The sequence below is a fragment of the Diplotaxodon limnothrissa genome, linkage group LG20, assembly GCF_057381915.1.
Source record: "Diplotaxodon limnothrissa isolate DT_005_m linkage group LG20, D_limnothrissa_male_GT1.1, whole genome shotgun sequence".
Lineage (NCBI taxonomy): Eukaryota > Metazoa > Chordata > Actinopteri > Cichliformes > Cichlidae > Diplotaxodon > Diplotaxodon limnothrissa.
The window spans coordinates 14705417-14732936 of NC_140615.1; the positions used below are offsets into that span (position 1 = coordinate 14705417).

At 41.3% G+C, this 27520-nt stretch overlaps 1 protein-coding gene across 1 annotated transcript in view; it reads left to right on the forward strand.

Annotated features, from left to right (window-relative positions):
* LOC146610707 (plexin-A1-like) overlaps positions 1-27520 on the forward strand; it is a 280809-nt gene that overhangs the window by 153291 nt on the left and 99998 nt on the right. Inside the window, exons 9-10 of the mRNA XM_085344897.1 lie at positions 14181-14381; positions 27233-27329. Of these exons, the coding sequence (XP_085201023.1) occupies positions 14181-14381; positions 27233-27329 (298 nt within the window). The remainder of the gene's footprint in view (positions 1-14180; positions 14382-27232; positions 27330-27520) is intronic.

Consider the following 27520-nt stretch of genomic DNA (forward strand, 5'->3'; position numbering starts at 1 on the left):
TGTAAAAAGATCTAGTTTAGTAACACTTTTTAATAAGGATTATTAATAAATTGTAACTTGGTAGTTGATTAAACTTTGCTTAATAGTTTTAGAGTCAACAGTTAATTAATAAAGCTGTGAACATGGTTTGTCCTTGTCCTTTCATCTTTCACCATTCAGTCAGATTTAGGCAAAATAAGTTGCTTAGGGTTTAGAAAAAGATGCAGGCTGCTTGTGTGAATGAGATTGTTTGACTCTTGCTGCTCCACGTGCATCATGGAACCAACGCCAAAGCAATAATAACAGCAATATTTAGGAATGAGGACTGAATCACTGATCAGTAATGAACTTTAATAACTAAATCATGATATTATTTAGAAATCCTTAGGAACAAGAACCTCTGACACAGTGCGAACCTCTGCCAAGGCAGCTCACTCTCTGGGCAGCATTTACTGTTAAAGGAACAGTTTTGTATTTTGTATATATTCATTTTATTTCCTTTGTTCTTTTCAAACATAGTTACATACAGTAAAAGCACATGGAAAGTGAAGGCTTTTGTTATTTGTCAATTTTAATTGACAACACTGATCATGCACTTTGGGGTCAGCTTGAAGGAAAGACTTGTGTTAAATGTAAAAGTGAGGTCAAAGGTCAAATATGACATGATATTTGGATACAAGCTATGACGTGATATTGAGAATCCCCACATGCCGGTATCATTTCTGAAATGTTGCCAATACAACCAAAGGTAGTAGAATTTAAACCACAGTTGTAAAGATAAAAGACATCTTATTTGACCGTTTGACCTTATTTGAGGTCAGAGGTCAAATGTGAGATGATATTGACAACACGCACCACACTTGTGAGAATCATAGTTTTTATGTTAAGGCTTTTAGTCAATTTTCAACCAGTAAATCAGTGAGTTGACCTTGAAGACCTCGGTGGACGTAAGCCAAATTTTTAATAGATTAAGATGAGCTCACTCTACACCCCTGCAAGGCTTTATCAGAATTCATTCAAAACTTTTCTGAGTTATCGTGTTTGATAGCACGTATGCAAACTGGGGGAGGTAACAGTTGCACGTTGTATTATCTAAAATTTTAGGTGTATAATTGTCCTCAGAATATATATAGCTGTTGTTGTGTTTTATCAGTGCTGAGTGTCCCAAAGTGACCCATTATTGTAAATCACGTTCGATTTTTCTGTAGTGCTGATGGGAGGATGGATGAAAAATCATCAAACGTGCCTATTTCCTGCACAGCAATCAGCCAACCATTTTTCAGACACGTAGCAGATCGATCTGCAACTTTAGATGAGTGGTGACATGAACATCACTTTCATTTTGTTATTTGTTGGGGATAAAAGGACACCAGCGTGGGGTCCACATTAGAGTAGCACATTTGTGTCAGTGTAGAACTGTAGCATGAAACATTTCTTGCTGACTGGTAATAAAGTATCACAGTGTCTTACTTGATACATTACACTGGCTATGATAGGTTGCGTATAATTCCTGAAGTAATTATTTTTATCACGCAAACTACTGATCTAAACTTCGATGCTTGTTAACAGTAAATTGCTGCCGTCTAAAGCTTAATTTACTGATACTTTCCAGTCTGTTTGCAGCACCTATTATAGGCTGTTAGGCCTAGTTTTCTGATCCATTTATGCCTCCAATTTTTGTCTGAAAATTGCATTTGTGATTGGTTTAAATAAAGATTGCCTGATGGATGTACAGTTCAACCGTTTCACAAGCAACACAATCAAAGACTGAGAAACAAAGCAACAAAGGGAGAGAGAGCGCTACAGAGAACCTAAAGATCAAGTGTGAGCGACAGGAAGAAAGAAAAGAGAGGAGAGAAGGAGAGGGATTAGAGGAATCCCCCAGGTAGAGAGATTGTTGTGTCTCATTGTGTAGAACCGCTCCGCTATCTGATGCAGACTCAGCTCTGACACCTGTCACCACTCCTAATGAAACAGCTCCCACAATCCTCTGCTCTCCAATCTTTTGTTCATTCCCGCCCTCCTTTGTGCATGTTTCCCTCTCTTTTTTTTCTTTATTGGTTTGTGGAATTGTGCGTCTTTGTATTCTATATGTAGACCCTATGTGGGGAATGCCTTTGTATGTTTGCTGAGGGATGTGTGTGCGTATCTGTTCCTCAGAGAAATGTTGCGCTGTGCTTTTTAGTCTGACTCTGGTGCATCAGCAATAAGGAACAGACCTCAAGAGAGAGAGAGAGAGAGAGAGAGAGAGAGAGAGTGTGTGTGTGTGTGTGTGTGTGTGTTGCTGAAGCAATAGGGACCAGTGAGGGCAGCAGGGAGGCACAGATGTGAAGTGGCATGCATTTGTGTGTGTGGGTATGTGTGTGTTTGTAAAGATTGGAACAGATGCCTGATTGTGGTCCTTATGATGATGACAATGACTCTTGTTTCATCTTGTCCAACCCCAAAATACACTACTTCCCTTTTCTCTTTTTAAGTTTTATTAGATTGGAGCAGGAGTTCATTAGGAGCCAGTCACTATGTATGAATGCTTAAAATTACAACTGTCAGCCTGACTAAATGACAGCCTGCTTTACCGGGCTCCATGGCATCGGCTTGAGCAGTTCTGTAACTCCGAAATGACAACACAGGCACGGCTTCTTCAAGACGGGCGCTTCGCTGCATTTATTGAACGCCGTGAAAACTACAAACATAAAACACAAAGACTTTAAGCGCTTCAGTCTATCAAAATTAACACTTGTGCTTTAACAACGAAAATTACCTCGTGGCCGCCTGCCACTTCGGAGGTCCTAGAAGAATAGCTTTACAGTCTTGTGCATTCTAAATTAAAACATAAAATAATTAGAACACCATACATTACAAATTTTTACAATATCACAATACAGTTATGGCAAATGACAAATACCTTGTACCGCTGGTAGACTAACCAGGCCTTTGCAGATAGCTCGCTGGACTCCTTAGCGTGATTATTAAACGTGGGCTCACAGCCTATACTATCACGCCCAAACCTCGCGATAATAGCGGTGTAACAAAACTTGTTCTTTCTGACAAGATAAACACACCCTTACAATATTGGCCACAGAAACGTACAAGCAAGAACATTTTAACTGCTGGAACCATCTATTAAACTTCTTTATACATAAGCCATTTCTGTGACACTTACACTCCCACCAAAATCACTCATTGTTTGCAATGTGATTTTCTAATGAGTGTCAACATTAGAGTCTGTTTCACTTTGCATGTCAGTCTCCAGTAAAGTCACTAACTTGTGAACAGGTCTTTCCAGATATATCAGCCTTGTCCGTGGTTTCCCCCCGTCAAAGGTAGTTTCACTGGTCTTGAGCTTCACCTTTCGAACCTTGCCATCTGAGCTCTCTATAGCCTCTACTATTAGAGCAAGTTTCCATTTACATCTTGGAGCATTATCATCCTGCAGTATCACAATGTCATTTACTCGCAGGTTTCGTGAGACGTTCTGCCACTTCTGTCGCCGCTGGAGATTTAACAGATACTCTCGCCTCCACCTTTGCAAAAACTCATTTGCCAGAAATTGTACTCTTTTCCATCTTTTATTCAAGTACAAATCCTCTCTGCAAAACTCTCCTGGAGGTGGAAGAATAACCGAAGATTTCATCGTTAATATGTGATTGGGAGTTAGTGGCTCTGGTCCCAAGGGATCATTGAGATACTCAACACTTAAAGGTCTGCTGTTAATGATGGCCATTGTCTCGTAAAGCAGTGTTCTTAGACTAGCTGTATCGAGTCTGTTTGAGAACTTGTCCAGCATCGCTGTCAGTACACTTCGTACTGTCCGAATTTGACGTTCCCAGACGCCCCCCATGTGGCTAGCTGCCGGAACGTTCACCACAAATTCACAACCCATAGCTCTTTGTGGTCCTTGATCCATATCCTTCATTAACTCCAAAAGTTCTCTTTTGGCGCCCATAAAGTTTGTCCCTTGGTCGCATCTTAATTGCCGGACAGGACCTCTTATGGCTATCAGAACTCGAAGAGCGTTCATGAAGGCATCTGTCGATAAGTCATCTAGTGTTTCAATGTGCACAGCTCGTGAACATAAACACGTGAACAGTAGTCCATACCTTTTGACTTCCTTTCTTCCTTCCTTTACCATGAATGGCCCGAAACAGTCGACGCCACAATACGTGAAAGGAGGTGCTGTTTCTGTTCTCACTTCTGGCAAATCTGACATCTGTTGGACATTTGTAGCCTTTCTGTATCTTCTGCACTTAACACAATGGTAAATGTGTGAAGAAACAACACTCCCACATCCTAAAATCCATATCCCATTTGCCCGCAATTCATTTATTGTCATCCCTCTTCCCTGGTGATGTACACCTTCATGGTAGTGTTTGACGAGGAGGGCTGACACATGGGACTCCTTGGGGAGAATTGCAGGATGTTTTACATCATAGTGTAAAGTTGATTGAGATAATCTTCCTCCTACCCTGAGAACATCCGACTTGTCCAAAAAGGCATTCAACTGCCTTAGTCTGCTGCGCTTGTGCAGAGAATTTTCTCCTTGAGATCTGATCTTCTGTATTTCCTCAGTAAAGATGTCTCTTTGCACTAGCTTGATGATGAATAATTCTGTGTCTTTTCTTTCTTCAAGATCTGTCACTTTGTTCGTTCTTCGTTGAACACCCTTGTACTCTTTGATGAATCGCCTGAGCCTGGCAATGGCCTTGATAGCTCTCGACCAACTGGAGAACTTCTTTAAACGCTCTAGCACTGGGTTTGCTTCCTTCGAATGTACAGTGTGCGTATAGCCTTTACGGACTTCAGGATCCATTTCTTCAACCTCTCCCACCATTTCCTCTTTGACTGGAAGCTCTTGTTTCCAAAGAAAATCGGGACCTTTCAACCAGTTTGAATCTTTCAGCTGAGTAGCATTTAAACCTCTTGAGGCCTGATCAGCTGGATTTTCCTCTGAGCTGACGTGCTGCCATTTCCCAGGACTTGTGCTTTGTCTTATTCGTTGAATTCGATTGGCGACAAATGTGTGAAATCTTTTAGCATCATTATTTATGTATGCTAATACGACTTGTGAATCTGTCCAATAATATTCCTGTAGATTTTGGATGTCTAGTTCTCGTTTGATCACATCTGCAATGCGAACTGAAGTCACGGCCGATGACAGTTCGAGCCTTGGGATGGTTGTTTGCTTAATGGGCGTTACTCTTGCCTTGCCCATGACGAGTGCACAACTGACCTGTCCTTCTCTACCTTTTGCTCTGAGATATGAACATGCGCCATAACCACTGAGGCTCGCATCCAAGAAACTGTGCAATTCGTACTGCACAATGTCCGCATCTTGCGAGTAGCTTCGTGGGATCTTCAGAGCTGCCAACTTGGGCAGGTCTCGCAACCATGCTTCCCATTGTGGTAGAATGTGATCTGGGAGATCCTCGTCCCAATTAACTTTGTCCTTGCACAACGTTTGGAGTATCTGCTTTCCAATTAATATGAATGGGGCAACGAACCCAAGGGGGTCAAAGACTGAAGCAACAATCGAGAGCACCCCTCTCCTTGTCAATGGGTTGTCTTTAACTTGGACTCTGAATTGGAATTCATCTGCCTCTATGCACCATTGCACTCCAAGTGCACGTTCAATGTGGAGTTCTCCAAGAGCCATGTCCTGGTCTTTGGCTTTAGCTTGTTCCTCTTGGGGAATAGCTGCAAGCACTTCTTTGTCGTTTGACACAAACTTATGCAGATGTAGGTTGCCTGTTTTACAAAGTGCCCTTGACTCGTTTACCAACTGTATGGCTTCGACTGTTGATGTCACACTAGCGAGTCCGTCATCGACGTAAAAACCTCTTTGGATGAACTCAATAGTCTTTTCGCTGAATCTGTTTCTACCTTGAGAAGCAATATGTTTGAGTCCGAAATTGCAGCATCCGGGAGATGAAGCTGCTCCAAAAAGATGCACTCTCATCCTGTACACTGAAGGCTCAGAGTTTAAATCGCCTTTGTCCCACCAAAGAAACCTCAAATAGTCTTGATGCTCCTTGATGACGTGGAATTGGTGGAACATCCTCTCCACGTCACACATGATGGCGATGGGGCCCTTTCTGAATCGACATAACACTCCAATCAGTGCGTTGGTAAGATCTGGTCCAGTCAGAAGGTGATCGTTAAGAGATGTCCCCTGGAAACGGGCCGAACAATCAAAAACCACACGTATCTTCTCAGGTTTGTGGGGGTGGTATACTCCATGGTGTGGTATATACCATGCTGCCTCCTTATCCAGTTCTTGCTCTGGGACCTTCTCTGCGTCTCCACGGGTTATGATGTCGTCCATGAACTTGACGTAATCCTCATAGTATTTCTCATCTCTTCTGAGCCGACGTTCCAACGACGACAGTCTATGCTCAGCACATTGTTTGTTGTTTGGAAGATTCGGGTCGTCGGTTTTGAGTGGCAATGGGAGTTCATAGTGACCGTTTTCCTTTTGCCTTATGCCTTTAGTCACCTTTGACATGAACAAAATGTCTTCCTGAGAGACTGGATTGTCATCTGTTTCATGCTCAGAGAAATCAGATCCCAAAGCCTTTATTACATCAGCTGGACCCACTTCCTTCACTTGAGTTCTGCATACAAAATGCACTTCTTGCCTGAGTTCAACTGCTTGTTGTACTGCAGGAGTAACTTCTCGAACAATGATTCTGTGGCTTATGCCAATATCATCATTGTGATTTTGAACTTGAGACGTACAACCAACTATGCTCCAGCCGAGATCAGTTAGCTGTGCGTAAGGCTGATTCTCCTCACCTGCAATGACTTCCCGTGGAAGAAGGGCTTGCTGACAGTTATAGCCGAGAAGCAGACCAACTTCGCATTCAAGCATTGGAGGTAACCTATCTGCCAGCCTTTCGAGGTGAGGCCAATTCAAACCAGTTTCAGACGTCGGGATGTGTGATCTGTTCACAGGGATGAATTCTCTTGTATAGACCGGTGGCAATGTAATTCTCTTTTCCTGCTTGTAGCCTCTAACTTGAAGATTTACCAGTTTCTCACATGGTATGACTGTTGACTTGGCGGACATGGTCGATAGTCTTAGATGAGCCTTACTCTTATCTGTGTCGAGACCCTGGGCTACTTCATCCAAGATAAAGGATGTATTGCTCTGAGAATCGAGGAGGGCATACACTAGAACTTCTCTGTCTGGGTGATTTTTTGATGAAACCCAGACAGGTAGAATGGAGGATGTCAGTGTGCTCGAAGTTACTTGAGTTACTCTATTAGAGATTGCGGTTGCTGGTTCATCTCCTTCGTCCTTGTCTCGAGAGTTATCATTCGGTGCAGGCATTATCCTTTTACGCTCCACAAACTTGTCATCATGCAGACACGTGGGATGCTTCTTCTGGCATTTCTCACACGTATTCCTTTTATCACACTTCTTAGAATGATGTCCCCCCTTCAAACATCCAAAACACAGCCTTTCTGCTTGTACAAACTTGATACGATCCTGGACTGATTTTTCCATGAATTTGAAGCATTTATCCAGTGTGTGACCATTTCTTTTGCAGTAAAGGCAGGTCATGGGATTTATGTGACTTGAGGTGGTTAAGTGACTTGAAGTTGCGGTTAATGTTTTAGCTTGAACGACTTGGCTGCGTGAGTGTTTGGGTTTACTGATTTCCAAACCCTTGAGTGCTTGCATTGAAGCTATGGGGTCACATGCTAGGTCTGCTTCAGTGGATACAAAGTCCGTAAACATGTGAAATGATGGATATTCTCCATTAAGGGTTTTTCTTATTTTCATCGCTGCGCGATTCCATCTTGTTGTCAACCAGTCAGGAAGTTTCAGCAAGAGTTTCTGAATTTCCATACAGTCATTGAGAACCTCTAATGTCTTTATGTGTGACATCGCAGCTTCACAACTTCTAAGGAAGTCGGCAAACTCTCTCAACTCACTTCCATCCTTGGAGCTTATTTTAGGCCAACTGTGAAGTTTGTCTCTGAAGCATTTTCCTATAGTGAACAGATCTCCAAAGCGCCTTTCCAGCACTTCCCAAGCTGCATCATACGCTTCATCTGTGCCCACTAGGAGAAATCCTTCAACCACTCTCTTTGCGGGTCCACCAAGGTACTTCCTGAGATAATAGAGTCTTTCGTTCTTTGGAATGTTTTTTCTTTCAATCAAGGTCTCAAATGACAACTGCCAGTCCTTGAACTTTAAAGGGTCACCAGTGAACAGTGCAGGTTCCGGAGTTGGAAGACGATTAGCACTTATTGCGTCTGCTAGTATGCCGACTAGATCCAAGTTTGGCTGTGGATGAGTTGCTGAAGCGGCAGCTTGTGTTGCTTTAGGGATAAATGGCGGACTTGATGCGTTTCCTGCTTGGCCTGTGGTGCCCTTAGGTTGCACACCAGGGTTTTGTTGGGCTTGGTTTATGACTGTGGGAGTATGTGGAACAAATGCAGGGTTTGTGGCATTATGGGCTTGGATTGTATTTGGAGCTTGAGAGGGAACTTGTGGTGGAGCAGGGATTGCTGAGGTTTCGCTCTCAGTTTTGATACTGCGCACTAAACTACGACTTTCTGAAATACTTTCAGCTTCTGCATAAACCTTTACTTTAGCTCTTGCAGCATTAAATTTTTTAACCTCTTCCAAGCGTTCAATCTTTCTGCGCTGCTCCTCCATTGTTTGTTGCCTTTCCAAGTTTTCAAGTTCCAACTTTTTTAGTTCAGCTGCTTCCCTTTCTTGATCCTCCATTACTGCTAATATTTCCTGACACGCAGCTGCCTCAGCCTCTGCTTCTATTCTTTTAATTGTTTGTGAGTATGACTGGCTTGAACCACTTTTAGACCTTCGTGATTTTGACCTTGATTTAGTACTTTCAGATCCTAAGCATGATCCAACGTCTGGCCATGGCTCTTCATCACCATCTGCAAGGTCTCCTTGTAAGTGTTTTTCAGCTCTTCTGACAATGAACAAGGAAAGTGACGTACATGCATCCACTTTGCGTCTTTCATCTGCATCAGGAGTTTGTGTTTGCCGTATTTGTTCATAAATGGTTTGTACATCTTTGCAGGCAACATTTACATTCAATTCACTCTCGGAAACTTCATTTCTTAATATTACTTTGCTCAATCTTGCTTCATATCTCCATTTTTCAAAAACAACAGCATATCTGTGTTGGAGGCCTTTGAGTTTCTTCTCTTGAAGCTCTTTACCCTTTTCTGTTAGTGTTCTTACTCTTTCACTTTTACGAACAGTCTGTAGTTCTGTAATTTGTTCATCATCATTTTCTTCCACTTCGGTAAGTGATACAGCATGGTGCTCTTCGAGATCTTTGTCAACCATCTCGGGAGTCTAGTTAAATGTCATTAAGCGCACTGTGTTCAGATTTCAAATACTGTATACTTTAAGTGCACCTTTTCTTAAAGGACCTTGTAAACTTCACTCAAACTTTGACCTTAAGCAAGCACACAGAACTATTCACCAAACTACAAAGCATCACCTTGAAGTACAGTAGAAATAAATAAACTTTGACAAATGTATTATAGAAACTTATTGTGGCTCTTTAAACTTGACTTAAACCACTATTATTCTACATTTAACACTGTCCCTTATTAATTTCCACCTTACTCCAGTTGTACAACGTTGTTGCCGCTGTGCTTGGCTGCTTGAGAACGGTGAGCTTATGCAATGGCGCCCTCTTGTGTCGCTCCAGTTCACCGTCGCTCTCTGCAGCTGCCGTCTTCGTAATTAGCTTCTCACCGGCGCTGGCTAGGGCGAGTTTTCACTGTAACTCCGAAATGACAACACAGGCACGGCTTCTTCAAGACGGGCGCTTCGCTGCATTTATTGAACGCCGTGAAAACTACAAACATAAAACACAAAGACTTTAAGCGCTTCAGTCTATCAAAATTAACACTTGTGCTTTAACAACGAAAATTACCTCGTGGCCGCCTGCCACTTCGGAGGTCCTAGAAGAATAGCTTTACAGTCTTGTGCATTCTAAATTAAAACATAAAATAATTAGAACACCATACATTACAAATTTTTACAATATCACAATACAGTTATGGCAAATGACAAATACCTTGTACCGCTGGTAGACTAACCAGGCCTTTGCAGATAGCTCGCTGGACTCCTTAGCGTGATTATTAAACGTGGGCTCACAGCCTATACTATCACGCCCAAACCTCGCGATAATAGCGGTGTAACAAAACTTGTTCTTTCTGACAAGATAAACACACCCTTACAATATTGGCCACAGAAACGTACAAGCAAGAACATTTTAACTGCTGGAACCATCTATTAAACTTCTTTATACATAAGCCATTTCTGTGACACTTACAAGTTCTCTGTCTTCTCCCTTTCTGATTTCTTTCCCAATGTTCCCTGTCTGAAGGGGGAAAAAAACCCGTTTGTCCCCGTCTCCTGCAAGGCTTTCAGTAGTATATCCTGTTTGAACCAGCCACACCAAGATGGGGATACTGTGGCCATAAAATGACCACAAATGGTCAGCAGCAATTCATAGTTTACACATGACATCTGAACTACTGGGACACAGCCACCCGGTGGGCAAAAACAGTACTGGAGTCCTTTGCTCTCCAGCCATCATTTGAAGATCTTCAAATTTAACAGATAGTTAAAATGCCAGATAGTTACTGTGCATGATGCATTAATCAACATTTATTTACAGCTGCCAGAAGGCTGTAGAGTATGGCACCAAACTGTGAGCACAATTCTTCGAACCTTGCCTTACAGACCAAATCACACCAGTCCCTGCTTCTCCACAGCATCCCAGGCTGTCAGTGGTGGCTCAGTTATTCTGACATTGGAAAACTACTTGGTCAACTTTACTGTTATCACAAGACAATGTGACAAATTAATGCTACCGGAGCTTATGCTCTACACTCTAAATGTCCCAGTCAACAAAACTTAACATTTCCGTGTGGTAGTTTGTGTAATCTAGCTACGTAACACTTGCGTTTGCTTTAACGATGAACAATTTCTTGTTCTTTACCTCCCACATGGCGGCGTTATTTACCCATCCAGATCAAATGTATCTGTCATGTAGCCGTGTATGGTGAGGAGTTCTCTACAAATACGTAGATGTCACCAAACTGGAGCTTTGGGAAAGACGTCACCAGTTTCAAGGATTTCAATAAAGCTGTCAGGGCAGAATATGACTCACAGTCAACAAAATTCATAGTTTCTTGTCTTGCAGTACTACCAACTGTCCACTATTGGTCATTATGGAGTGATGTTTTGCCCCTTGGGTAGGGAGTCAGTGACATGACTGAAAACTATGGATACTATCCATTAAACAGATAGGCTTTGATGTTTAAGTCATGGTCTCTTGGTACTAAAGGGACCCACAATATGCCCCTTTGAATCCCCCCGACTCTATTATACCAGTACCAGCAACTGAACTATTGATCCAAGGCAGGACGGATCCATGATTTCATGTTATTTACAACAAATTGTCACCCTGCCATCCAAAAATTGTAGTGGAAAATAACAACTGTCTATTGTTAAGTTCAGGTGAAGTTTCCTGTTCTTACCTGATACATGTGGCACCTGGTGGTGTTCCCTTGCTGTAGCCCACCTGCTTTAAGGTCAGATGTGCTGTGTGTTCAGAGACACTCTTCTACATACCTTGGTTGCAACAAGTGGTTCTTTGAGTCACTATTACCTTTCTTTTTGTTCAATTCGCATTTGGACTCGAGGATTTTTTTGCCGAGAGAACTGCTGCTAGATATTGCTATATTTTCGGTTCATTTTCTGTAAACCCTAGAGATGGTTGCACAGGTAAATCCCAGTTTTTGAAATACTCAGACCAGCCAACAACCAAAGTCATTTAAATCACCTTTAAATCGCCTTTCTTCCTCATTCTGCCAATCAGCAGGTAGTCTTGACCATGTCTCCATGCCTAAATGTTGCTGCCATGTGATAGGCTGATAAGATATCTCCAAGAAGTAGTTGAATAAGTGTACCTAATATTGTGGCCAGTCAGTGTAAATTATCTTCAGTAAGAACATGTAGCAGACACAGATAATAGAGGTTTGTGCTTAAAATGGCTACTTGTTGTAGTTTGAGAAAGATGTATATGATAACAACCTTGAGTTTACCGGGTGACATTTTTCTTTAAGTAAATATTTAGATGATAGAGTGTGCAAAAAGCCCTAACACCATCTGAAAGGAGCACCATAGTCATCACAATCTCCTAGTTCAGTTGTGATGAGTGGGGAACTTAGTTGTAAAAACCGTTGGAAATGTTGACATGTGTTTGTGTGACTAACCTTTAGAGCCAGTCTAAAAGAACTGCAGTTTTTGGCACTTCTGTGGTGGCTTCATTTTTCAGTCACTGGAGATGACTTTGATTAGAAAGTAATTTACAGTACGGGAGAAAAACCAAAACAATTAGCTCCAGCCTGCTAAAAGCTCAGCGCATTTGAATGTAAACACACTTTCTTGCTGTGCGTGACGTTCCCAATAGCACCTAGTCATTTCATTCACTGCAAAATAAATTTTACGGCAGCTTTAAGAGCGTTATTAACGACACAACATAATACCTTTCAGAGTTACACTGGGAAGCAGTACAGCAGGTCATAATTACTTTATGCTTTCCTCGTTTCTTGTCATCTTCTTTTCTGCATCGTGCAGCTTTCTTGTTCGCTTCTGAGTGTTTTATCCGCTCTTTGGACTCAGGCCATAGAATTTTGAACTACATGTGCGATGAATGCGCTGTAGATTCACTCAGCATAAGCCCGTATGGAGTTGGCGCGAGTCACCTCTGGCTTTGAGTGTGCGCCATATTTTTGTGAAGGGAGCTGAAGAGTCTCTTGGTGCCATTATGTCCAAATTTCTCTCCTCTTTCAGCATCCTCTCTGCCGTTCCCAGGCCAATCTGCAAGTCATTACTGGTGTTCCATTAGACAGTGCCCCAGAGCAAACTCATACCGAGATTACTCTACAGACATTGAGGCTGCCAGTGTGCTTTCACTTCGACTATTCATCCCTGGTTTAAAATAGCATGCAGCTCCCACTGATTTATCAGCGCACATATAAACGTTTGCCATCCTAATAGAAAAATTATAGCTCGCTCGATGGCGCTTAAACTGGAATAAAATTTCATTTAGACATTGTAGTTGGGTTTTTGGATGGCCTTATTATTGTTTACCCCGATCGCCAGATGAATACCGAACACATACTTTAAATGTAATTACAGACTTTATGATTTTGCAAAAGCACTTTTTTTAGCCTTTCACACTGCACACAGTGTCTTAACAAGTCAGAGCTTTTTCAGCATGTTAGAACAGTATATTATAGTTGAATAGTTTTTAGCAAGCTGCTTTCATCGGGAAGGAAAGTGTCCTAGTGATGGAGCACGTGGCTTAGAAGCAAATGAAGTGGCACCGGTCCTCAAATTTGGATATGATGACATAACTGGATCTCATTTAAACTCAAACTGATAAAAACTAATTGAAATACATACATACAGCCTCACAGTCATGTCCCCTCTGTAATCTGTTAGACCTTCGTGTGTTTTACAGTGCAGCATGGTGGAATTAGTAATGTCCGTGTTCCTGGGAGACGCTGCCTCCGGCTCTCAATTTTGTCCACGCAGAAAGAATTAGAATATCCTTTGGTGGATTCTTTTTCCGGCAAAAACACATGCCTAATATCCATAAAAGCCTCATTAATATGGGGAAGGGGGTTGGTTCCAAAATGGTACTCTTTATGACAAGTAACTGCTACGTTCAATATTCCGTGTTTCATAAATGGTGTGGTGGTGGTGGTGGTGGGAGGAGTTGGATCCTCAGGAGTGTTGGTAATTTGTAAGCGGAGATTTTAGGCTGGTGAATTTTCAGTGAGAACAAAGGAGGCCGGGCTGCATGTGGAATCCTGTCTAATCGGGTTGGGTGCTCTTAGGGAGAAAAAGAAAAGGTTTCATAATTACGGTCATCAGGGAGTTGTGACAGATCCTGATGCCATTTCTAATTCATAGTTTTGATTGCAATAAAGAGTAATTTTCCATATCGTGGATCATGTTCAGTATGTCGTTTTTGGGGAGTTTTTTGCCATTACTTAACAGCTTTTTTTTCTCTGGATCTGTGCAGCAGCAAGGTGTTTCGCCCAGATCTGCAATTTAACTAAAATGTTCTGTCACATTCTCTGCTTATTATTGTCTTTGTAACTCCTTTTTTCCTCACCTCCAGGAGTGCCCTCAGATCCTGCCCTCCACCCAGATCTACATCCCTGCTGGAGTTATGAGGCCGATCACCCTGCTGGCTCAGAACCTGCCCCAGCCTCAGTCTGGACAGAGAAATTACGAGTGCATCTTTCACATCCAGGGCAACACGCACAGCGTCCCGGCTCTGAGGTTTAACAGCACGAGCATACAGTGTCAGAAGACCACGGTAAGCATTGAAGCACACGCATATTCGCATGTGGGGAGGCGAAGTTTCCCAACACTCATTTCTGGACAGCCGTGCTGCTGTAAACCAGCGATGTGGGGCAGGAAGACTGGCAGTAATAGACTGGTAGAGCAGAGAGCTGAACTGAGGCATATGGCCACAGGGACTGACTGTCGCAAAAACCACTCTCTCTTCATTCCCACTCCTCACTCCAGCCTCTTAGCCTTCAGTCAAACTGTCAGCACTAAAAGGGGAGCGACCGCTCCGGCGCTTTTAATTTCCCGGGCTCCAATCAGGGCAGGAGGCAGAGGGGAGGCGTTTTTAACGACACCAATTATGACTTAACTTAACGAGACATATGATTAACATGCAAAGCGCGCGCCGCGGCACTCACTCACTCACGCTGATAGGTCCAATAGCGAGTCCTCTCAGTTAAAAAGGCAGCAGGAGCGGCCGTGTGGCGCTGGCAGCTTTGCGGGGCTGCCTTTTTTTTAGCCTGTCACACACTTGTCAGCGGCTGCGGGTCATTTGCCGACTTCTGCATCGCCACTGGGCTCGAAACACGACGCTGATTTGCGGTCGCTTGCTGTTTTTGAACTATACAGCATCGCCCACTTTCTCTCCACAAAAGGAAGAGATTGAGCTTCAGTGCTGTGATCCTGGAAATCGGTCTGCCTCTGATGTTGGATGGTGACACAAAAAATAGTTCTGGGGTATAGTATTGAAGTTGATTTGCAGATCGTAATGATGCCTCCTACAGTTCTTTTGTGCTGTGGAAAGGTAATTTGTGCTTATATAGTCACTTGTGTCTCTATAATTGCTTCATGCAAGTGAGGTTCTTTTAGATTTGGCTTTTTGAGTCGTTATTACTGGTTTCTGGCAGATTTGTCCTCGGTGACCCGATAGTTGAAAGCCTATTGAATAGAGCATGAGCAAAAATACTAATTGCTGTGTGTCTGCTTGAATATTTAAATGACCTGGTCAATGTCACAAGCTTTCTTTTGGATTCAAATTCATTTCGAAATTACTTTTACATTTCTTGGAATGAGTTGAGACTTCAATTGTTGACATTATAAGACATTTATATCTAAAAATGTCTTATATGTATAATGGTGATTATTTTTACTTTTCATGTTCAGCTAAATAATAAATATTACCCCACAAAATTCTGTCATCAATATATTAATGAAAAATAAAAAGTAAAATTATTTATTTTTACAGCAGTAATTTGTTTTCAGAGGATTAATGATACAAGATTCAACATCGAGCTAGGGTAGCTAAGCCAGACATTTGGTTGGTATCAAAATCTGCATTTGTAACTCCATCATTTAAAAAAAAAAATCCCAACACCAACAACTGAAATTCATCACAAACCAGGACAGAGCTATCATTGTGCTTTACAGATGCTCACTGTTGGACCTCTGTCCTGAACTCCTCCGTTTATTTCTGGATTAACTACCACTTGCCACTCATTTTCAGTTCAGTTCTGTGATTAAAGAAAACAAAAGAAAGAAACTGAAGAAAATGAAAGAAAAAGCAGGCAGTGTCCAAAGAAAACATTCAAAGGACCTTCAGAGAATCTGGAGAACTATTGATCAAAACATCTTTAAAAATTACACAAAAAAGTCCGGCTCCAAGGAAGGAAAGGAAATGAGGCGTGGCTCAAGATTTTACACAGCACCAAATACATTTTACATTACCTTTTTTATTGAACATAATATTTCTATCAAATGCAGTGGATACAGATTGTTTACAGCCTGTTTCATGGTTATTAAATGTAAGTATTTAGCATATATAAACATGTAATTTAGGCCTTGTAGTTTATATATTTTCAAACGTTTAAGTATTCTCGCATAACGATTATGACTTTTGATGTTTGAGTTTATCTGCTGTCACCATGAAATTACTTGGCTGGTTGGTGTGTAACATCCTGTTGCTAAACAGGTTTGCCTTATTAGTATCTTTAAATTTGTTTCCCTGTTATCACCGTGTGTTACTGGCCATTTGTCCATAAATTTCAGTCTAATATTACCTTTACCTAATGTCCCGAGCTATTACTTGGTTAGTACTTGGGTAATTGCCTGGTACACACTTCAACTTTTGACCCCACTATTTTCACATTTTTAGCTCTAATAAACATCGCTGCTCTTTGTTGTTCAAATAGGATGGATATCTGTTATGGTTTTTCTGTTCACTCTGTGTTCTGAAAGCCTCCCACACCTCTGAAACCAGCACTTACTCCAGGAAATAGCAGTTTGCATCCCTAGTGTTTGATAGACTCGGATACATTCATTACTACACCACTACTGCTGCTGCTGAGAGTTGCTGATTCTGGAGGACAGAGACCTTTCCTCAGCAAAACTATGATTCACTGGCAAAACCACATGGATATACACACACACGCGCAAACATACACACAAGTAACGCTTATCCACATGCATTTATTTTTTCACTCCTCGGTGCACTTTAATGTGTTGTAAAAATCTCAATGTTATCTCTGGAAGAGTCAGGAAGCATAGTAAAATACAGGTCTCAACACAACTTTGCAGCTGTTGATGAAGCTAGACATAGGAGGCCGAAATGTGTGTGTGTGTGTGTGTGTGTGTGTGTGTGTGTGTGTGTGTGTGTGTGTGTGCGCGCGCCTAGTGAGGAATCCTCCATTTCTCCACCTCCCCCCCGCCTCTCAGCTCGTCAGGTGGGACTGTGATAGGATCCAATTAAGGGAGCTGTAGATAAAATGATGATGAATTGCAGTGGTGCGGTAGACTGACGGACACAAACATACGCACACACTCAAACACACATGCGCCGGCCCGGCAAATGGAAAAAGAAGGAAGCAAAAAGACAAAGAATGAGGGAGCCAAAGAGGAGGTGAGGGAATTAGGGGGAGACAATGACGATGCAACAAAGAGTTTGATGGAGGAAGTGAAAAGAGGGGAGCGAGAAGAATAAAGAGAGACAGAGGACTAAGCTCAGCACGCAGACTAAAGGGAAACAAACAAATGAGGGAGAAACAGATGGAGACAGGATGTATTTGGAATATAAAAGATGTGCATGTTTGAGAAAGTAATTCTGAAAGAAAAGGAAATCATGAGGCGTGAAAAAGTGAAACTGCTGAGAGTAACTAGAACAGCAGAAGGTGGAAGGACATTTGGGACAATAGGGATTGGTTACAAAGTTGTTCAGCCATGCAGGGCTGGTTTTCAGACATATCTATTCAGCTCAACAGTACTGTACTCACACAGCTGTGTTAACTGTTTAAGGAGCTGTGGCAGTTTAAATGTCGCAAACTCGCTTTGACAAAATAAGTCATTGCAAAACTGGTATGGCAAACTATATATAGCCTTAGTAAAATATCTGCATGCTTACACTCTTAGATATAGGGATAAAGGACAGCCTTCAGTCTTCCTGATCCTTTTGTTCTCCAGTTGCCCGCTGGGTTTTCTCCAGCTTCCTCCTACAGTCCAAAGACATGCATGTTAGGTTAGTTATTGATTTGAAGTTGACTGTAGCTCCAGATTTAAGATACAGAGAGCTCTGAGTTGTTTTTAAGGCTAGAATAGCTTTACAAAATCCAGTCTATTCCCATGTGAGTATAGATTGAATTGATCAGTTGTTCTACGATGATATTCAATTTACAAACTGCAATTACAATTGCAAAGCAAAAGCAGTGCCAATACCCTCTGTTAGTGTTACAATGGCAGTACCAGCATGGCAATCACTGATTTTTCTTAGTCGCAAAGAAGTTGCTGTCCTGTTTTTCTTGTGTGACTGAGGAGTTTCAGGGTACTGCACCAGTGGCAAGCCATCTCATTACTAAAGGTACAGCTGATTAATGCACAGGGGCTGAACCAAAACAGAAGCGTTCCCCAGCATAGAACTAAAACAACATGCTGAAAGACAGTAAAAAGGCTCAGCTAAAGTGCACATAACTGGGGAGATCTGTGGCTTTTCCTTCACAACACATAAAGTCATTTGATATATTTTAATAATGAAATATGTCGTGGTACAACTTTCATGAAATTTATAACTTTTAAACACACAGGTGTTGTCTTTGTTCCAGGTGTAAATGTGTGTGGGGTTTGCTTTACTGTGATTGCATAGAAAAAAATGAGAATGGAAACATAAATAGAGAGAATCACCAAACAGAAGATCTATCTGTGATTGAGAACCTGCACTCCGGCTAGCATTGTCTCCAGTATTCTCTGTAGGGATTTTGTGTATATGTATCACAGCTGGCTGTGACTGGGGTAGTAGAGGGTAATAAATCACAGAGAAAATTAGCCAGCAGTAGATGTACACTCATCCATTCAATCTTACTGTCTCTTTGTGCATTATTTAGCCCCTCACCAAACACTGAAACATTGAACTTGCATACTCAAATACATGAGGGACCTGCAGTATGCGTTGGTGCACACTGAAATATTCACAGGAAAACACATGGTAGCGTGCACATTCGCACACAGGTGCAATGCATGCAGGCTGCGAGGATACCTACTGGTTTGTTCATGGGCAAACACACACACACCCACGCATGCACACACAGAGCCTCCCCAGGGGTTTGCAAGCCTAACGTGAAGCAGACATATGGAGATTCTCCACATGATCCTCTTCCTAATCATGTGGAGCAGACAGAGACTGTAGCATCAGCAACAACCAGCAACCTGCTTTACATGATTTATTACACTGACACACATAGGCTATCAAATGTTGTGTGTGTATAGCTGTGTGTATTATCTTCCTGCTATAAGTATATGCATCTGGCACAGTTCTGAGCAGCACAGTAAATTTTGGGAGGATGACAGACTGTGTTCAACTGAATGTTCACGGTCCACAAATTGGGCTAGCCGTAAGAGAGGGGGAGACTTTTCCTAACTTTCACAAACCTGTTATAGAGTGCACAGCTAATACCTCTGCAGTGCAATGTAGTGTAATGATTTCGTCCTGCAGTGGTTTATCGTAAAAATATTTTTGAAATGCAACTAATTTGCTAAGCTAATCACATTTTGGAAAAGTAATGGGTGTGTCCTTCATTCACAGAGGACTGTAAGGAGTGGCAGAGTAGGTGTTTTAGTAGTAGTGATACTGCAGTATGGAAATAAACTGTTTCAACCTAAAAACTTGCGCTGAATATCTCACACAGGTAAAATAGTAAAATATGCTTAAATCAAAAATAAAAGTCCTATATGAGAAAAATTGTCTCGTGATTGCTAATACCATTATATCACTCCATATTACCGTAGTACTTATTGCTTTATATACAGTAGTCAATTTTTCGACAAGTAGTGCCTGGTCTAATCAATAACAATACATGCTATGTTTTAAGTAAGAATATACATGCATATATGTATATGGAATATAATAAAAGATTTTTAAAAACTACCTCCTATTTAAAACTGATAAGTATAAAGCACTCCAAAATAAAGTATTTGTATGTAATTAACTTACTGCTTACTTAGTTTGTTCATTTTTGCAGATTATATATTGTTATTTAGATCTCTATATTATTTTAAACCACTTTGGAGGGGTTCAGTAAAAAGAAATGCAAGTAAAGTTTTATTTTTAATCTTTTTCTGATTATTTTTTTGGAGTTAGATCTACTTCACTTACAAAAGTTTCAAATTTAACAAACACCTACTTCTTAATTTTCACATAACTTTAAGTGAGATCCATAATTGGCAGTTGCAGCTCAAGTTATTGTGCTGGATGCAGTGAAAAACAAATTGGATCACTTCTGACTTTCAACTTGAATGAAAACAATAAAGAGGAGAGTTACACTAGACAAAGTTCAGTAAGATGGCAGGGCTTTGTGTAAAACCCCCACTTCAGTAATGAGTAAACCAACAATCTGTAAACCTACTGCACCCATATTGTCACAGGTAAAATAATCTAACATTAAAACACCCAATTGTCCACGCTTAACTAAGAGTAAAGCACTGTGTCATTAAACAAACGGTGCAGTTTAACTGAAAAACACAGCTCCATGGGACTGGCTACTCAACCTCCACAAACCTCCTTGATATGCACCCCTCAGGATCCTACAATAACTATTGTAAACTCCAGGCTATAACAGTTGTCAGCAGGGCATTACTATGATTCTGTGCTCAGTAATATTGTTTTTATTGTAAAAGGTAATGTTCCAAGCAGTGAAAATATTCATCTAGTTGGCAGTTCCTCCCACTTATTATGTTGCTACAAAATAAATTAAACAACATATTGTTTGTTGCCCGAGTATGCCTAAAAAGCTTAGTTTGGCTACATAAAAACACCTTGATAAAGAAAAAATGCACAATGTCTTGTGTTTTGAGGAGAAATACTTTTTAAATAAAGATGACAACTAAACAATTCACTGTACGGATACAAACTTGATTTTATATTGGTAATAGCTATTTTAACCTCAATATATATACAGTACCTCATATATATATGCGCACACACACACACACACACACACACACATATATATATATGAACATACACACATATACCCGTTTTGTTCAGTAATCACACTTTAGTTACAATTATGTCGTTACTTGCAAGACAGTTACCTACACGGCAAGTGGGTCGGAAGAAACCAAAAACATCAAAAGTGTCTTTTCCTTCCTGCACACTTGGGCTACAACAAGCTGATTTCAGTTTATGTGGAGGGAGGACAACAATGGTGGAGGGGTGTTAAACGTTTTGGGAGTGGCTATTTAGATGTTACTGTTGTTTTGTTTTGTTTTATTGCATGAAAAAACAAGCAAACTATGAAAAAAAAGTGCAAACTGGCTCAATGACAGAAAGGACCACGTTATCCTGCTATCACAACAGCAACTATTAGCAAGCATCTGCACAGGTAGCATGCTAACACAAAGCTAGCAAAGAACCCAGCATGATGTTAAACCAATAGTTGTGCCATGAAGTGATTTTCAGTAATTGCCAAAAAACTGTTGGCCATATTTAACCTTTTGTAAATGACTTGTTGGCCGTTAATCTGTCAAACGTATCTTAAAAATATCTCATGAATGATTTAAAGTAATTTTGAGCCAGAAAGAACATTACCACAACATGGACATGGGTAGCCCGACAGCCAGAGCCTTAAAAGTGGACAAAGGCAGTGATGAGCAGTCTTCACTTTCAAGGTCTAAGATATTATCCCTAGTTTCTGTTATAATCCTTAGCTTTTTTCTCCCTTTGAGTTACTGTTTTGGTTACTTTTTCTCAGTGCCTTCTGTGATCTCACTATCTGCATTCAACGGTTTGTCTAAAATGACTTTGTCATTCAGTTTCTTCCTGTTTTATTTTGAAGGTGGCTCTCTTTGCTTTTACATACCTGCTTAGTTCCTTTCCCCACCCTCATTATGGTCTTGACTGAGTTCTCCTGTGCCTTATTATCCATCTTCCTTTAGTGATTATTTAGTCTGTTTTTTCTGCTTCGCTCTTTGTCAGGTTGCTGGGTATAACTGTTGTTCCTGTGTATTCTCTCTCTCTTAAGTAGCCTACATTTACTTTGTTCTTGTTCTGCATGTAATTAGGTCACCATTACATTTGTGATAAAACGTGTTTGCTGACGCTAATTAACTGCACTTCCATGCACACAGTGTTTACAGTAGCCTGTATACCATACGTTCTCTGTGATCTTAATACTGGGGAAATTAGTTGTATCATCCATTAAAGGGGATGCGGTATCTATTTTCTTCAGTGCAAAAGCCAAAATTAAACATATGCAGTTTATTATTATTTGATAATCCCGTATTAAATTGGGTAGAACTGTAAAGGAGGACTTGCTGAGTGTATATGTGTCTGTGTGTGTGTGTGCACTAGTAGTATATTTTTAACACATACTCAGGTATCCTTCAACATGACTAATTACATGAGTGTGACCTGCACATGGACACAGACACACACACATAAATGTGTGCATGTCTTGCTTTTTCTAGCTCTGCCCCTCTCTCCAGCCAGCTGCTCTGTTTCGTTAACATCGGCACTTTTCGGTTCCTCAGACGCTCGCATGCTCCCTTGGTCTCCCTCTCTCTCTCATGCACACACACACACACACACACACACACACACACACACACACACACACACACACACACACACACACACACACACACACACACACACACAGCCCATATCTATTCATACAATCCATAGAGACATGCAATCCATGGAGACGATTCATGTAGCAAGAGAATAAATGAGTGCAGAAGCAGATAACGAATGAACCTGAGCCAGGCTGGTGTGTTACTGTAATGAGGCCAGGGACGGCTTTGTGCTCACCTTGTACTTTTTACACCTCCTCCCCTTCCCTCTTCTTTTTTCTCCTCTTGTCACCTCCCCTCCCTCCCTTGTCCCCTCTCATCGCCCATCCTCCTCTCTATGCCTCTCTTGTCCCTTATCTCCTCCATGGTTAAACTTCTCTTCCTACCACTGTCCTCTACTAATTTTTTTCTTTTTGCCCCTGACTCAATACTTGAAATGTGCAATTCACTTGTATTTTTATTTTTTATTCCTATTTATTCTATTTATCCCCTTTGTATATTTTATTTATATTTGTCTCTGTATTTATATATGTGTGTGTGTGTGTGTGTGTGTATATATATATATATAACAGTTCTGTAACTGTAACTTCGGTCGTTGCTGTGCTTTTTTTGGAAGTCGAATTTCCCAGAGGAACCCACCCGAGGGATTAATAAAGTTCTATCTTATCTTATCTTATCTTATCTGTTCTCTCCCTCTTACTCCCCCACCTGTTCTTCTTTTCCTCTACTTGTCAACCCATACTGACTCTCATCGCCTTTCCTCTCTTTATTCTTTGCCTCTACATTGCTGCCCTTGTGTCCTTGTTAATCCCTGCTCTCCGTTGCTAATACCACTCCTCTCACTTTCCCCTTATCTGCTCTTTAGCTTCTCTCCATCCACCTAACTTTCATCTACCACATCCTCTTTTTTCCTCCTCTCCTCTGCTCTCCTCCCTAGGGGGACCTACACTGAGAGTTGTCTCAGGTAGATTAATTACATGCAGTGACATGAAGGAGCTGGCCAGAGGCTTTAGTAATGAGTCTGATTACTCATCTCCAGCAGCTCTGTGCACTCAGGGGAGGAAAGGCGGGACAGTAGGCCAGCAGAGGGGCCTCTCAGTAGGGAAAGAGCAACTTTCACATATGGGGTTCCACCAGTACACCAGTGTTTCTGGCAGCAGCAGTACCACCAATCTGAGATGGAAGAGTCAGCTACATGCTTAAACCTTATCTCATGTTACTTAAATAATCTGACTGTGTACATTTCTATTAAGTAAGAGAAAACTTTTCAGTCTGAAGTCATTTTCTTTGGCATTTAGAAAATAACAACAACAAAAAAAAAATGCTGGCTACTTGTTTGTGTATCGCTGCACTCGGTGTTTAAATTAGACTGAAGAATGAAGAAGTTCTTCAGAGCAGCATGGCAAAGACACAAAAGAATGATTGAATTCAGGAGAACTTGATAATCACGAGAACAAAAGACAACAATCATTCCTCGTGAAGCCAAGAATGTGGTTTTGATTTTTTTTTGTAAGAATTATGATCAAATTAATGTGATGTTTTGCCAACAAGTAAAAAACAGTCATTTGGAGGGCAGGTTAACTTCTGACATTCTTTTTTTTTGTTAATCAAGCATTTTGATTTATCTGAGGAAAAACATGTTTATTAGGTTATAAAACCAATTTCTTATTAAGTTATTCTTTTTACTGGTTTTCACTGTGGTGCAGGTTGGTTGCCAGTTCTTCCTTGATGGCAGCCTGCATATAGACAGTGACAATCAAACATTATGTGGCAATAAATTTTGTAGACGAGCCAAGGCGATGTAGTATTGATATGTGCAATTATTCATGAGTCTTCTTGTATTACTCATTTACTTTCTGCCCAGCTCAGCTGCTTGTTGCATTTGTGGTGTTCGAAAATGAAATGCATGTTAGCACCAAGGAAGTTGCATTGTGCCCTCTGGTGGATAAACTATGCAACATTCATAACAAAGTTGAAGGGTGTTTCTCACATCTCTTCTGTCCTTTTTAAAAATATATTTTATCGGCTATTATAAATGTTGCTACTGATATATCAGCAAATAGCTAACACAGGCTGATGCATCACCCGGCTTGTATTCTACAGGAAGAACATCATGAAGGATAGAACAAGCATCAGTTTCTGTTGTAGCCCCTCCCATAACCACTGACATCACTGGTTCCAACTTTGATCCCAGTAGTATCGTGACGCAGTGGCAGTTTGTCAGGTTAGGCCACGTAACCACAGAGAAAAGCTGTGACCAGCGTAGCATTGATTTGATTTGATTTACATTCCTCTAACAATGAATCCTAACAACTCCCCTGATTAACGATCTAGTCCAATCAGCAGGCCAAAATATAACTGGTCCACTTATTTTCCATTGTAACACATGTGTCTGTGTACCTGATGACAGTCCCATCAAATTCAGCTCTACTTTATCTTCAGTGTCTAACGAGTAAATATCATTATTTATTTGAGCATGATAACCTCATATTGTAAACATCATATCAGGATTGACATTAGCTTTACAGTGTGGGTGTGTGAGTAATGCTAAATCGCAGTTTTTAAAATGGCAAAATGTGCATAATCGCATTTTGATTTACTAAATTTTTTGAACTTCAGCTTTGCAGGCCCTTGGCATACCTGTTGTTTAATGACTTTATTTCTAAAGTGGTTTTAGCTTCCTCCTCTGCTGCTTCTGTCTCTTTGTGTTTCCTCTTCTCCCCTGGCTTCCATCTCCCCTCCTGTCTTATTTTTTCAGCGTTAAATCAGCTTACCATTTTTCTGGGACTCCGGAGCGTCCCCCAGGAAGCGAGTTAGACAGTGGGTGATGCTCAGTGTGACTGGGTGGCACGGTGTCACAATGTGGTTTGTGTCAGCATTTTAAACCATGTGACAGCATGAATAAAGCATGATGTGGCAGGCAGCGGGGTGGGCAGAGACTGACAAGGGAACAAGCCTGCCCAGTGTTTTGGGGAAGGCGGACAAGTCGAAACTCTTAAAGTTTAATGGGGGCCACGCCGCAGAGAGAAGAAAGGTAGTGTGTGGGGATGTGTGTGTGAGTGGGTCGTGTGGTTTCATTGGGTTTCCATAGACAGTCCTTCAACCAGTGGGATGTAATAGTGTTACTAATAAAGTCAACAGCCTACTTCATGCATGGTGCGTCAGGGTCACATTGAACTAGTGGGAAGGGAATATGTTCAGTCAGCCTTTTCTTTGTGACAGAAGTGCTTCTGGTTGAAGCTCTCCTCTCTGGAGCTGTTGACCTCCCAGAATCCTGTGGTTTCATTGGTTCATTGTTCATCACATCATCGTATTGTCTCAATAAAGATCCAGGAATCCCACATTTTTTCTTCTCTGGCTGCTTACAATGTTCCCTTTGATTTTTTTTCCCCCCGTGTTTGTGTTTTTCTTTTTCCTCAACTTGTCCATGTATTTCATCTTTTTCATTAGAAGCATAACTGAAGCTGTGACTACTCTATCAAAGCAAATCTGTTTATTTCAAAGGTTAGTATGTTTGTATGTTATTGATCTTACTCTTTATAAAAGATTGTCTTTGAGAGGTAAATGTAAAGCAGTCATATAACCCCAAAATTCAGTCTTTAGCCTGCCTTAAATGGACACTAGGGAAGTTTGTATCATTGATTGTACAATGTAGTGTTGTGGCCATAGAACAAGGGCGCATTCGCATTTAGTTTGGTTCCCCATAAGCTTTTAATTGCTTTCACTCTGCAGTTCTGTCAGCCTCGGGATACAAATGTGAATAGTGGGTTGTACAACCAAATCTGGAAAAAGACTAGTGACTTCTGGCAGCTTTCCCCAAGTAGATGAAGTCATAGACAGCGGAACAACTGGAGTAACTGTCTATAAGTGAGCAGAAGAAAAGGAATCTTGTGGCCAGAGATGGAGAAGAAGGACACTAGATATCAAGATCAAGAGCGAAGCCTGGACAAGCGTTTCCTTGATGGAGAGAATTTTGGGGATTAAGAAGGTTTAAAAATGACACTAGCAAAAAAACCTGCTCTTCGCGACAAAACAGCATTTTTATTCTTATTTTAAAACACTCAAGTATCACATTATTATTTCCTTCAACCTCCTCCCCACAGCAAGTATGAGGTCCTGAATTGGAATAAAACAGATGCTAAGAGTAATCCCGGCAGCAATCGCAATTCCAATTGGGGGGGGGGTTTAAGAAAAAGGAGTTTATTAACTTTGTCCAGCAGATGTGAACAACAACAGCAGATCAACTCCACAGTAGTGGAGAAAAGTTCAGTTTGTATCACAAGTTTGTGTGTGTGTGTGTGCGCATGTCTCAGGCCCCATTGCCCATACAGCATGCCTGAGCTCCATCTACCAAATCCAGTGTGTCAGTGAGCAAATTGGAAATGCCAATTTCACTTTACACCGCTCCGTATCTTATCTTTCGCTTACCCTCATCCCACCACTTAGCTCATGTGTAAATGAATAAGGTCCTCTCACATACATAGCACTCTTTGATTTCTGGCTGCCTTGCCGTCTTTGACCACCTCTCCTTTTCCGCATCGCCTCTCTCCCTCCCCTCGTCCGCCTGCATTCTTCCATGCCCGTTCAACTGTAACCCATCTGTTTTTTGTTTTTCTCTACGTGCATCCATGAAATATGTCTGTTTTGGCGGATATGGAATTCCGCTCGCGTGCGTTCTTTCGCTCTTTCCCTGCCTGCAACGAGCAAGTCTGGCTGAATCACTATGCAGATGACACTATATCCCACACAATTCCCAATTTGCATTCAATCCATTATAGAAGAACAATTTCTCACGCGTTCCTGGTCTTGTTTTTCTCTTCCCTGCAGTACGACTACGAGGGCAGCGACATCAGCGACCTGCCGGTTGACCTGTCTGTGGTGTGGAATGGAAACTTTGTCATCGACAACCCGTTCAACATTAAAGGTAGAGAGCTTTCTCTTCTCTGTGCTTCTCTGACGCCTCCTTCTTTATTGTCATCTCCCCTTGGGGAAGCATGTAAGCATTGTTACTGCAAGAAAAAAAAAAGAAGACGAATCGGCCCCGCTTGTTTATTTGCTTGTAATGATTTTCTGCGAAGCAACAACAAGCGTGCGCAGCTGTCCTCCTCCGTAAGA